The sequence below is a fragment of the Pelodiscus sinensis genome, chromosome 4, assembly GCF_049634645.1.
Source record: "Pelodiscus sinensis isolate JC-2024 chromosome 4, ASM4963464v1, whole genome shotgun sequence".
In the NCBI taxonomy this organism is placed as follows: domain Eukaryota; kingdom Metazoa; phylum Chordata; order Testudines; family Trionychidae; genus Pelodiscus; species Pelodiscus sinensis.
In genome coordinates, this window is record NC_134714.1 from 96,017,757 (window position 1) to 96,031,182 (window position 13,426).

At 44.1% G+C, this 13,426-nt stretch overlaps 1 protein-coding gene across 3 annotated transcripts in view; it reads right to left on the bottom strand.

The window, feature by feature from the left end:
- Positions 1-13,426, bottom strand: part of MPPED2 (metallophosphoesterase domain containing 2) — a 192,552-nt gene that overhangs the window by 126,626 nt on the left and 52,500 nt on the right. For all 3 annotated transcript variants that reach the window (XM_006119865.4, XM_006119864.4, XM_006119866.4), the window contains one exon: positions 656-837. In XM_006119865.4, coding sequence (XP_006119927.1) covers positions 656-837 — 182 coding nt within the window. The remainder of the gene's footprint in view (positions 1-655; positions 838-13,426) is intronic.

Here is a 13,426-nt window from a genome sequence, read left to right on the forward strand (position 1 = left end):
CAGTCAGAGGCTCAGGAGCTGACTAATAACCTGCGAAGCTGCGCTGCTGTCGAACACTGTGCAACACATGAGACACATTCACCAGTTCAGTAGGTGCTTCCATCTGGGAGATTGAGAGCATAGCCAGAGTCCGCAATGAAAGGGTTAAAATTCCAGCCCTCCTTTATCTGAAAGGTGCACTCAACTGAATAGTGACAACCACAACCGGCCTACTGTAACACCTTTGCAGCGGTCCCTGCCAATGGTGGAAAAAGGGGGTTTCCGCTGTTGTCACATCCACCAGTCTACCCAACAAGCTGTGCATAATATTGTGGCGGCAGAGCCAGAAATACAGAAATGCCAGCTGCCAAGGGAGATGTACTATGTGCACATATCCCGTTGCACCATAACCATTTACACTCAGAACTGCCAAAGATCCTGTGCCCCTGCCTTGGGAGCACAGAGGTCCCTGCCCCAAGATAATGCAGTGATAAAGCAAAATATCTCAATGCATCTTTAATTAACAGAATCACATCAGACAGAGCACATCACACAAGAACTGAAGCAGGGGTTGTCGAGGTGGGGTCGCCAAGTGCTTTAATTCAATTAGAGAGCAGTGAGTGACACGTGGACAGAAAAGGTTAATTGGGGTCACCAAAATGCAATAATTCCTTACCTAACCAGTCATTAAACTTCTTAACCTCAGAGGGCAGTCCCAGCTCGGTGAAATCGCCTGTGTGCAGAAGGATGTCCCCATAGGGCATCTGGATGCCATCTGTTCTGGAGTGTGTGTCTGAGACGCAGACAAATCGCGTGTGGCCCGACGGTTTTGGAGTGTCATAAGGGATAGGGTCGACCCTAAAGCAGACACATAACAGAGCCCATAACAGTTACATGGGTTACAACCCTCACATTAAATTACTTTAAATACGAACATAGATCTATATACACAGAGTGCTTAGGAAGAAAACACTGGAAGATGAGAAAAATCCTGTTGTCAAGATCTCCAAAATGCAGCAACATGAACAATCCAAAAGATAAACACTTACCTGGCAGGAAAACAAGACGGTCAAAAATGACACATGATATGGCCTGCCCAGCACCAACATCCATAAAGAAATCAAAGAACATGGATTCTAGAGCTCTATAATCCAGTTAGACTTTTTCTATCCAAGCAATAGATGTGACCACATATCTTATTAAATGACCAGGTGAATGGGCCATTAAACAACAGCTGGGACAGAATCGTCTCCTGCTAGGGCTCTACCCTGCAAGAGACTGAGCAACAGGACTCCAATCAATCTAAGCACTAAGCCACATGCTTTATGTTAAACAAATGAATAGCTCCATTGACCTCAGTAGGACCAGTCATATGGGTACTGTTAAGCACATGCTTAAGTGCTTTGCTGGATCAGGCACCTGGTCTTCAGCACCTTGCAGGATGGAGCTGAATGAAAGGGAACAAACATGAACAGCCAGTATAAGAATAAAATGGATTTTTTTAATGCCTTCACTTTTAGTGATGTGATGTGCTGTGCTGTTTGTAAGAGAAATAAGACAATGCATAAGGAAACAGACCCTTGTAGTGTTCCTCTTTCCTTTTTTTTTTAAAGTAGGCATATATACCTATTTATGGCCACAGAGCATTGTTGCAGTCTATGGGGGTGGCGAAATGGTGCCTATTTATGCAGGCTGAGAATTTGGATCACACAGAAAATGTCACAAGAGCCAACAAATGAGAGAACTGCAGAATATAAAACAAGAGACAATACTCAGATATTGTATAACAGAACATTCTAAGGAAACTTGCACAGAACTCTGAGAGGAAGCAAAGGGGAGGTGGGGAAGCGACTAGTCGAGTCACTACTCAGCTAGCCGATAGAGTGATGTGGGTTCAGAGTCTGACCTGAAGCAGAGCGGAGGGATGAGGGACATACTATCCAGAGGGAGGTGCCCTCCTGATAAAAGATAATTCCCAGTGCTACTGGCAGGAAGCGCCATGGTGGTGAGTCCACGTCACGTGACAACTACCAAGAATTGATTTACTTTATCACATACACCACAAAACATTTCCTAAATAATGCCCAAGTGCTACAGAAGTAGGTGTGCTAGAATTGGATAGATCACATCGCTAAGTTCAAGTATCTTATGAAGCACAATCATGAATAACTAGGCCTAAACCACTGTTCACTTGTAATATAAATGAATTACATTTTGGTTGCATTTGTGCCCTGACTTGCTAATTTGTATAATTCAGTCATTCATAAAGTATCTCCCAAGAACTGATGCAAATCAGCGAGGTTCAATTATATTTAGTTGTAGTTGTTAAAAAAAAATGCCAGTACTAGGGTTTCTGGGGAAAAAATTGGTCAAGCAAAAAATAAATAAATAAATAAACCGCTTGGAAGGTCGGGGCCAAAATGCACTTGTGGCCCCTTTAATCGCCACATGTCCCAAGCGGGCTTCTGTCCAGCACGGCGCAAATGCTCCGAGGGCTGGCTGGGGGCTGTGGCAGACGAAAGCGGTGAGTGCTCCCAAAAAAAGGTGATGGTATACTGTACCAGTGAGTACGGTTACAAAAAAGGAACTGTTTTTTCCCCTGCCCTTTATTTTGCAAATAGAGTGAGGTGGGAGAGGAACTGTTTGGTCTGTAACATGCACATATTCCTGTATTTCTTTCAGTACCACTGTATTTCTTTCCCCTCCCGCAAAAAATGAGCAGACTGATTATATTGCCCACATAACTGGTTATCGCTGTAGATTTAATTGGAAACCCAAAAAGAAATCTTAACTCCAACACACAATTAATGGGTTTTCCCCTGCAAGGGTTAGAAATTAATAAGGCTGGTACCACAGAGAAAATTCACTAATCCATTGAGATCACACTGGAAACCTGTGCAGAACTGTGATTATAAGCAACAGTGCTTTCTTATTTGGCATCTTCCTTGCCATTACTGAGGCTAAATTGAAAACTTTGAGATATATATTATCAAGTAAATAGATGGGTCTCTGCAGCTACAGTCGTATCAACATCTCTTCTTCCAGGAATGTTCTCCCCAGACAATACAATAAATAAATGTCTGCTTTCATTGCTGTAGTATACCTCGTTCAGGTATGTCTGTCTGCATTAGGGATGAATATCTTTATCAGATCTTGTGAAACCCAGTTTTGCTTGTAAACATTCACCATACTTTCCCTATTCTCTCCAGCTCATTCTCCAACACACTGGTTGTTTCAGGATCTGCTCTGCTATAGGCACTCCCATCAAAATATTTTATTGAAGACTGTCTTAGAGTTATTTTCTATGCATGAAATAACTAACCTAAAGAGCATAACAAAATCCAAATTCATTAAGAGCCTTTCTTCTCTGAGTATTGCTACATATCTTTTCCTCTGGATTTCAACGTACACTAGTATTGCTTAAAGAAAAAGGAAATTACTAGACATTTGAACCTAGAAGATTTCCCCAGTGTTGCTGAGGCCCTTAACTCAAATAAGTTTTGTTTTTCTTTATTTAAATCACTGATTTGGAGTGGGGCTGGCAATGAGGAGTACAGTTTGCAGGCTGCCCCAGGGAGAGAGAGGACAGCAGCGTGGGGCCAGGTGAGAAGCCCCTGTCCATGGCCACAGCAGCTGCAGCGAGCACAGCCAGAGGAAGTGTGCATGTCCCTCAGCTGGTGGACAGACAGACAGGCTACGTCTAGACTGGCCCCTAAAAACGGAAAAGCGATGCAAAGCAGGTAAGTCAGCATAGGGAAAGCCCTACCTTCAGGTAGGAATAAGAGATCCTCTGGAAAAGGGCTTTATTCCGGAGGATCGGGCCAGTCTAGACGCTTTTTTCCGGCTTTTCCCCAAGCCGGAAAAAAAGCGGCGGACATGTTTATTTAAATCCGCGGGGGATATTTAAATCCCCCGCGGATTTCCCTATGCTGACTTACCTGCTTTGCATCGCTTTTCCGTTTTTAGGGGCCAGTCTACACGTAGCCACACAGACAGACAAACTCTCTGAAATATACAGTAGATAGCTGTCCTTTTTTCCACCCCTGCCTCCTGCTGGCCCAATGGGACCATAGCTGTTCTGGTTCCCATCTCCTGCCTCTTGCTGCCATGTGGTCATTCTACAGCGGGGGGAGGGAATCTTTTTTTGGATTGGGGGTCACTGACGAACAGAAAAATCAGTCGGGGGCTGGTATGAAGGTCAAGAAAAACAAAAAAACAAAGAAAACCCCAAACGCTCACTGACGTGGCCTCTGACTGAGGAGGAGACAGACACTTCCCACATTCCCCTTGCACACCAGAGCCTAGTGGGGCCCAGACTAGTAGATTTTGTGTGCTCCAGTCCTGCAGTACGGTGCTGATTCCCCAGTACTATGGGGGAGCACTGAGCCTCGGGGGCCACATCTAGGCAGACGGGGGCCACATCTGGCCCCCGGGCCTGAGGTTCCTCACCCCTGTTTTACAGTATAACTCCTTCCCATCAGACCCCTCCATTTCCACGAGAAAAAAAATCAAATTCGAGGCACATCCCATTGTCTTGGCACAACCCACTTTGCTTTAAGCAGTAAGGGTATGTCTACACTACCCCGCTAGTTCGAACTAGGAGAGTAATGTAGGCATACCGCACTTGCAAATGAAGCCCGGGATTTGAATTTCCCGGGCTTCATTTGCATAAGTGGGGAGCCGCCATTTTTAAAACCCCGCTGGTTTGAACCCCATGCAGCGCGGCTACACGGGGCTCGAACTAGGTAGTTTGGACTAGGCTTTCTATTCCGAACTACCGGTACACCTCGTTCCACTACCTAGTTCGAGCCCCGTGTAGCCGCCCTGCATGGGGTTCAAACCAGCGGGGTTTTAAAAATGGCGGCTCCCCGCTTATGCAAATGAAGCCCGGGAAATTCAAATCCCGAGCTTCATTTGCAAGTGCGGTATGACTACATTACCCTCCTAGTTCGAACTAGGAGGGTAGTGTAGACATACCCTAAGAGAAAGCCACACTCGAAATTTGGTGGTCCTAGCTCTTATTGTTTAGGAAGTGTTCTATTTTCGAAAGAGGATATTCAAATTCTGCGGGAATTTGCATATTTTTTTCTGACCTCACTTTCAAAAGAGCTTTCGAAAGTGAAAGTGGTATGGACGCGGGGGTCTTTTTGAGAAAAAACGCTTTTTCAAAGAACCCCCCCCCCCCGCATAAATCTCATTTTTTAAGGAAGAGCAGTTTTTTTCGAAAAAGGGTTTTTTTTTCCCCGAAAAACTGCGTCCAGACTACTTTCACTTTCAAAAGATCCACTTTCAAAAGTGAGATAGGAAGAAGATATGCAAATTCCCAGAGAATATGCATATCCTCTCTCGAACATAGAACATAGTCTAGACATAGCCTGAGAGAGAGACACACATTTCTAAAATACAGTAAGAAGATTAAACCAGTGCAGGTTCTCATGCCTACCCCACCCGGTCACATGACAACCAGAATATTCCAACAATCTCTTCCTGCAACAGAAGCTTAGGAGAGATGGTGTACTGCTTGCCCAGGCAGCTGAAGTTCCCTATCAACAGCTAGAGCACAAGCAGCAGCAATGCAAACTTCCCCTTTATCACAATGCCAACGGAACTTTCAACTACCTCCTCAAGAAAGAAACTCACCACCCTCCACAACATTCAATTCTTGGCCTGTCCACTGCCCTGCATGCTTGTTCATTAGGCTCTGCACTGGAACCTCTTACTTTCACTTCACATTAGTCATGTCCACACTAGCAAAAAGGCAATAGCTGGCCCAGGTCTGCTGAATCAGGTTTATGGGACTTGGGCTCCAGGACGGTAAAACTGCTCTGTGATATTCAGACTAACATCCACACTGTAATACTATTTTGAGATACCAGAGGTATCCCGAAATAGCTACCCCGCATCTTTTGAACGCATCTGCTATTGCAAAATGTAGTGGCCATGCTATTTCAGCACCCATGTAAACCTCGTTGCATGACGGCTAAGGGATGTCTCAAAATAGAGTGTTATTTCTAAATTTGGCACTGTGTAGACACACAATTTCAAAATAGAGTATTTCGAGAAAGAATCAAAATAAGATACACAATTTGCATATATTATTTCAAGCTAAGGGTGCAGTGTATATGCACCCTAAGGCTGGTGGCCAAGCTCTGAGCACCTGTGAGAATGAAGGGTCTTTTAGCCCTGTGTAGACATATGTTCCGGCTGATTTTTAAATGAATCAAGAGAGCAGGCATCCAATTCAGTGAAATCCAATGTAAGAGGGGCATTTAATTCCTGCAATAATCACTCGCACCCTGAGCGAGATCAGAACCAAGGACCGAAAGAAAACTGGGAAAAGAAAGTAGAACCTATTTCCAGCCCCATTCAGCACCCTGCCACTGTCCATGTGCAGGATTTTAATAAAAAGATCCCAGCTGGCAGAATGAAACACCTTGAAGATTATTCTACTATCACATCTGGAAGGGGGAGGAAATGGTAAACATGTTCCCAACTCTGCGCAAGACAGCCTGACACTCCATGATTTTACTGGGCAGGTGTCACTTTAACAGAAATACATAAAATGTTATTTCTTTCACATGTGCATCTGGTTTGATTAATCTGGTAACCGACAATGCAAAACTCTGGGTGCGACCAAATGTAACCATGCATTCACACCCTTTGCACTATTAGAATCATCTTTATACAACATACATCTTATGAGGAATCATTTAAAATCTAAACACACTAATCATCAATATTCTTATGTCATGAAAGTATGAAATGCATACCAAAAATTATGAACACAAGATCCAATTATGACTACAGTTTGTTTACAAACCTGGAAAGTGCTCAGCCCGTTTCACAAAGACACAGGACTAGATGACACCACCAGCCATGTGTTATTGAAGTTGACTGGAAATCAACCGTCATGTGGCTGATTTTTGGCAATGGATGGGGACAGGACAAGGCTCCATGTCTCCTTTCCAGCTGGAGTGAACTTAACTAGGGGTAACCCTCAGGAAAATGTTTTCCAAAAGGGTAAGTGGACTATAAAAGTGAGAAGCCAAAATTCCTCAGGACCCCTCTGTCTCTCTCTAAATTCTACCTGAAACCACAAAGGAACCAGTCCTTTGACTTATGGGCAGATCCTGACCTGGGAATTTGGTTAGCAATGCTGCTGGGAGCATGTAGTAAGGATTTCACCTTGAACCAAGACTAGCTTGCTAAATTTCAGCTACCGGGAAGTTAGTTAAGTTAGTTAATGCCTATTATGCCCGCTGGCGTGTAGGGCAACAACGAAGGTTCTCCATTTTTGTTTGTCTTTGGCCATTTTCTCCAGTGTGTCCCAGTTGTAGTTCATTCTCTTCATATCTGCCTCAACAGTACGCCACCATGTTGTCTTGGGCCTCCCACACTTCTGTCGCCCTTCAGGCATCCAGTGAAGTGCTATCTTTACAATGGTGTCTGCCTCCCTTCTCATCACATGCCCTATCTATCTCCAGCGTCTTCTCATAATGCTAGTGGTCATGTCCTCCTGGTGGCATCACAGGAGCAGGTCGTGGTTGGAGATTGTTTTCGGCCAAAAGATGCAAAGTATCTTACTGTTGTAAAGCAGGCTTTTTCTGACCATGGCCTTTGTGTATAGCCCATCCTGCCACATAAGACCCCTCACAGAAAAACCAGACCGTGAGATACTCAGAGGAGCATGGGAAGCACAATGCAGCTTTCTGTAAATGGAATTTAACCTTACAGGCATCTGGGGACTTACAGGCTCTGAAAAATAGGGAGGTGAGCATGAAAAGATAGAACACACTTGCAAGAGATAAATAAGACTCTCTTGATCGGTCCTTGAGGGAGATAAGACACAACTGCCATGCACACTGACCATGCCCACACCCATCACTGTCCACGGGGCCATCAGGCGGGCATCATGAAAAATCCTATAGGGCAATATTTCACATTACCTCATTACCAGCCTATCAGGCCCAGCCAGGGAACAAATCCTAATAAGGTACCGGATATCAGGTTAGGTTATAAAAGACCCTCGACCCCTTTGTTTAGCGAGGTTCCGTGTATTGATAGCACGTGTCTTTTTTTGCCTGGCTGAAGGATTGATCACCCTGAGGCTGCCTCCTCACCCTTCGAGTCAAAGATAGGGGTGCGCGAGTCCTGAGCATGCTCCGAGTTTTTGTGTGTCTTCATGTTGTTATCGTTGCTGGATTTGTAAGTATTGCTTAAATATATTAGTTATTGGTTTAGTTAACAGTTGAATCGTGTTAATTTCACTATGTAATTCTGTGAAGTGTAACTGAGTTCTATTAACCACACTGTGTAAATTGTATAATCTTGTGTTGTGTAGTGGTGTTGTATTTAGGATAAGTATAAGTGTTAGAAATAGTAACCCAGGAGTTGTTAAGTTGTAAAGATAGATTAATAACTAACTCCACCAGCTGCCTAAAATAACCATAAAGGGGCTGGCTCTTGACAAAGTTTTTATTATCATTATATTGGCTTTGTTTTTGTATTTTTGCTTGCATGCTGTGCTGCCTTAAGAGAATTAGAAACAGTTATTTGGTATAGTTAAATTGTAACCAAAGAAGTTTGTAATTAGTTAAGTATAGCTAAGTTTAGGTTTTTCCACCCTGTATAAGCATTAGGTAATTGCTTGTTTTTTAAAATCATTTGAAAGTTATTTGGTTTTGATAAAAGAATCATTCCATTTAATAAAAAATCATTTGTTTCACCGTCATCCAGTAGTTTTCACTGGGTAGTCAGCTTTAACCCTTGAGGCTCTCACCACATCACTGAACCAAGGCGTAACACTTACGATCACTGGTGGTGTGAAAGGATGAGAGCTTGGCACGGTTGCACTCTGTCATCCACCAGCACTCTGAGCTGTATAGGAGTGTTGATATGACACAGCTCTGTTACAACTTAAGCTTGATGTGGACACTGTACTGTGTAGATCTCCATACATTCGTCATACTCCTGAGGACATTTCTGGCCTTACTTAGTCTGCTCTGGATGTCGTTCTTGATGCCTTCATCATGGAGGATGATGCTGCCTAAGTACGTAAAGCTGTCTGTGCTGGGTAAGTTTGCATCATCTATCTTGATTGGTGCTGGTGAATCTATATTGAGAATCATAAACTCTGTTTACTTCTGGCTAACTATTAATCCAACCTGGCATCCAAAGGTGCATAGGTGTTGTGTTGTTTCCTGCATGTGTTGATGGGTATGGGAAAGCAATGCAAGGTTGTCCTCAAAGTCAAGGTCTTCCAATGTGGAAAAAGGTGTCCATCTGATATCCTTTGACGCATCTGCTGTTGTTCTCTACATCACCCAGTCGATCACCATGTTGAAGAGTAGTGCAGACATGATGCATCTGTCTGACCCCAGTCTTGACTTCGAAAGACAGACTGCAGTATCCCACACTACATGTGAGGTTGGCGTAAAAACTCTTAATGAGCTGGACCACTTGTAGAGGGATTCTGAAGGCTCTTAGAATGTGCCAAAGGCTATCTCTGTGTATGCTGTCAAAAGCCCTCTCAGAGTCAACAAAGTTTATGTACAACTGTCTCTGCCACTCTGTGCACTGCTCTATGATGTTTCTCAGGGTGAACATCTGGTCTATACTTCCTCTTCCCTTGTGAAATCTGGCTTGTTCTTTCCTCAGAGACTTGTCGACAGCATCTGAGATCCGCTGGATGATGACCTTGGCTAGGACCTTGCTGGGTACGGATAGAAGGGTGATCCCACGCCAATTGTTGCAGTTGCTGAGAGCGCCTTTCTTCGGAATCTTGAAGATGACTCCTTTGGTCCAGTCCTTGGGTATCTGTTGTCTTTCCCAAACTGCTACAAACAGTGGTTGGAGAATCGTGGCTGCAAGTTCTGGGTCTGCTTTAAACAACTCCACGTCCAGGTTGTCAGGTCCTAGAGCTTTGCCATTTTTCAGGGATCTGATGGCTGCACTGATTTCTTCTTTCTCTGGTGGATCAATATTAACATCAAGGTCCTCCTCAGCTTCCTGAATGTCCACTTCTTCTTCAGGTGGTGGTCTATTCAGAACCTCTCTGAAATGTTCTATCCAGCGTGCTTCTTGCTCTTTCTCTGTTGACAGTAACTGCCCTTGTTTGTCTGTAATGGGGGCACTTGCCATCCCATGATACTTGCCACAAACAAGTTTGGTGATTCTGTTCTTGCTCCCCTTGATTAGCTGCATCTTCAGCTTTTGTTGCAAGGTCCTCCATGAAAGCTTGTTTGTCTGCCCTCACTAATGTCTTTACATTTTGATTTGCCTCTCTGTAATTCTGCTTGTATCTTTCTTGAATTCTGGCTGATTTGGCGTCTACCAGTCTCTGCTTCATGTCCCGTCTCTCTTCAATGGCTTTTCATGTATCAGGCTTAATCCACTCCTTCCTCTTCTTCCTATCCTTGAAACCCAGACAGGCCTCGCTGCTCTTTGTGTAGACTGATGCAATTTGTTCCCATGCCATGTTGACTGGGAAGTAGGTATGTTAAATATTGGTTAATTGAAAAGTCAAGTAACCTCAAGAATTCTTATTGGTTAGTTGGCTATTCTATAGTCCCCGGGGGCAGGACCAGCAGCCAGGTCACTCTGGCCCCACTCCCCAGGAGTCCCCTGCTGCTGCCTCTGTATCACACTGGAACTAGGAGAGCAGGTGTGGGTAATAAGCGGCCTGTGGGCTAGATGCAGGACTGATGCTTTATTTAACCTGCATCTGCACAGCACCCAGAGACTGCGGTTCGCCATGCCCGGCCAGTGGGAGCTACAGAAAGTGTGCGGGTGAGGCCACTGCTTCCTACAGCTCCCACTGGCCACAAACAGCAAACCATAGCCAAGGGGAGCTGTGAACAGTGGTACCTGTGGAGATGCATGTAAATCAAGTGTTTGGAGGCCCACCACAGACTAGCCCCACCGAGCCATATCTGGCTCATGGGCAGCTTATTGCCCACCCCAATACAGAGGCAGGGTTGTCAGAATGCCCCTACGTAAGCTGCAGCAAGGCAAGCCTACTTTCATAGAATCATAGAATCATAGGACTGGAAGGGACCTCGAGAGGTCATCGAGTCCAGCCCCCTACCCTCAGGGCAGGACCAAGCTCCATCTACACCATCCCTGACAGATGTCTATCTAACCTGTTCTTAAATATCTCCAGAGAGGGAGATTCCACCACCTCCCTTGGCAATTTATTCCAATATTTGACCACCCTGACAGTTAGGAATTTTTTCTTAATGTCCAATCTAAACCTCCCCTGCTGCACTTTAAGCCCATTACTCCTTGTCCTGTCCTCAGAAACCAAGAGGAACAAATTTTCTCCTTCCGCCTTGTGACACCCTTTTAGATATTTGAAAACTGCTATCATGTCCCCCCTTAATCTTCTTTTTTCCAAACTAAACAAGCCCAGTTCATGAAGCCTGGCTTCATAGGTCATGTTCTCTAAACCTTTAATCATTCTTGTCGCTCTTCTCTGTACCCTTTCCAATTTCTCCACATCTTTCTTGAAATGTGGCGCCCAGAACTGGACACAGTACTCCAGCTGAGGCCTAACTAGTGCAGAGTAGAGCGGCAGAATGACTTCACGAGTTTTGCTTACAACACACCTGTTGATACAACCTAGAATCATATTTGCTTTTTTTGCAACAGCATCACACTGTTGACTCATATTCAACTTGTGGTCCACTATGACCCCTAGATCCCTTTCCGCCATGCTCCTTCCTAGACAGTCGCTTCCCATCTTGTATGTATGGAACTGATTGTTCCTTCCTAAGTGGAGCACTTTGCATTTCTCTTTATTTAACCTCATCCTGTTTACCTCTGACCATTTCTCTAACTTGCTACGGTCATTTTGAATTATGTCCCTATCCTCCAAAGAAGTCGCAACCCCACCCAGTTTGGTATCATCTGCAAACTTAATAAGCGTACTCTCTATCCCAATATCTATATCATTGATGAAGATATTGAACAGTACGGGTCCCAAAACAGACCCTTGAGGAACTCCACTTGCTATCCCTTTCCAGCAGGATTTAGCACCATTAACAACAACTCTCTGACTACGGTTATCCAGCCAATTATGCACCCACCTTATTGTGGCCCTATCTAAGTTATATTTGCCTAGTTTATCAATAAGAATATCATGCGAAACCATATCAAATGCCTTACTAAAGTCTAGGTATATGACATCCACCGCTTCTCCCTTATCCACAAGGCTCGTTATCTTATCAAAGAAAGCTATCAGATTAGTTTGGCATGACTTGTTCTTCACAAACCCATGCTGGCTATTCCCTATCACTTTATTACCTTCCAAGTGTTTGCATATGATTTCCTTAATTACCTGCTCCATTATCTTCCCTGGGACAGACATTAAACTGACCGGTCTGTAGTTTCCTGGGTTGTTCTTATTCCCCTTTTTATAGATGGGCACAATATTTGCCCTTTTCCAGTCTTCTGGCATCTCCTCTGTCTGCCATGATTTTTCAAAAATCATAGCTAAAGGCTCAGATACCTCCTCTATCAGCTCCTTGAGTATCCTGGGATGCATTTCATCAGGACCTGGTGACTTGCTGACATCTAACTTTCCTAAGTGATTTTTAACTTGTTCTTTGTGTATCCTATCTTCTAAACTTACCCTCTCTCTGCTTGTATTCACTACATTAGGCACACCTCCAGACTTCTCGGCACTCTAATGCAGTTGACTAGAAATTCTGTGGTGGCTTCATTTAAGTACTAAAAATTAATGTGCTATTGAAAATGAAAATAATTATTGCAACCATTGCAACATTCTCTGTGTAATGATTGTCACATGAAATTTTATTTATTTTGCATTGTTTCCACATTTGCAGTGCGGGATATGCCACAAATATTTTAGTGACAATGTACAACTATGATGCAGAATTTATCAAGAAAGAAAGCTAGAGGTTTTGTCAACTAAGTTAGAGATGAGAGTCTATGATGCATGGGTAGGCATGAGACATTGAAGAGTGGGAGAAGTACATTATAGGGATGTTAAATTGTGTTTAATCAGCTAATCGAGCAGTTGATGGAGTTTCCATCAACTACATGATTAGTTGATAATAGGGGGAAACTGCAGAGCTGTAGCAGGGTTAGTTCCCGGCCCCAGGAGATAACCCTGCTGCAGCTCTGCCTTTTAAACGTAGTAAGAGCTGCCTGCTCTTAATACATTTAAAGAGAAGAGGCATAGCAGGGGCGACCAAGCGTGAGCTGGCAACCAGCTGCTTAGCTGGCAACTCTTAATACATTTAAAAAGCAGAGGTGCAGCATCTGGGACCAGGAGCTTTTAAGCCGGCTCCCCCCAGCACCGACTCCTGCTTCCCCCCCACCCTTGCTGCCACACTTTGACAGAAACAGCGAGTGGGGGAGGAGGGAAGCGACTAGTCAAGTGACTATTCGATAAGCACATGCTTATCGGTATGCATAAGCATAT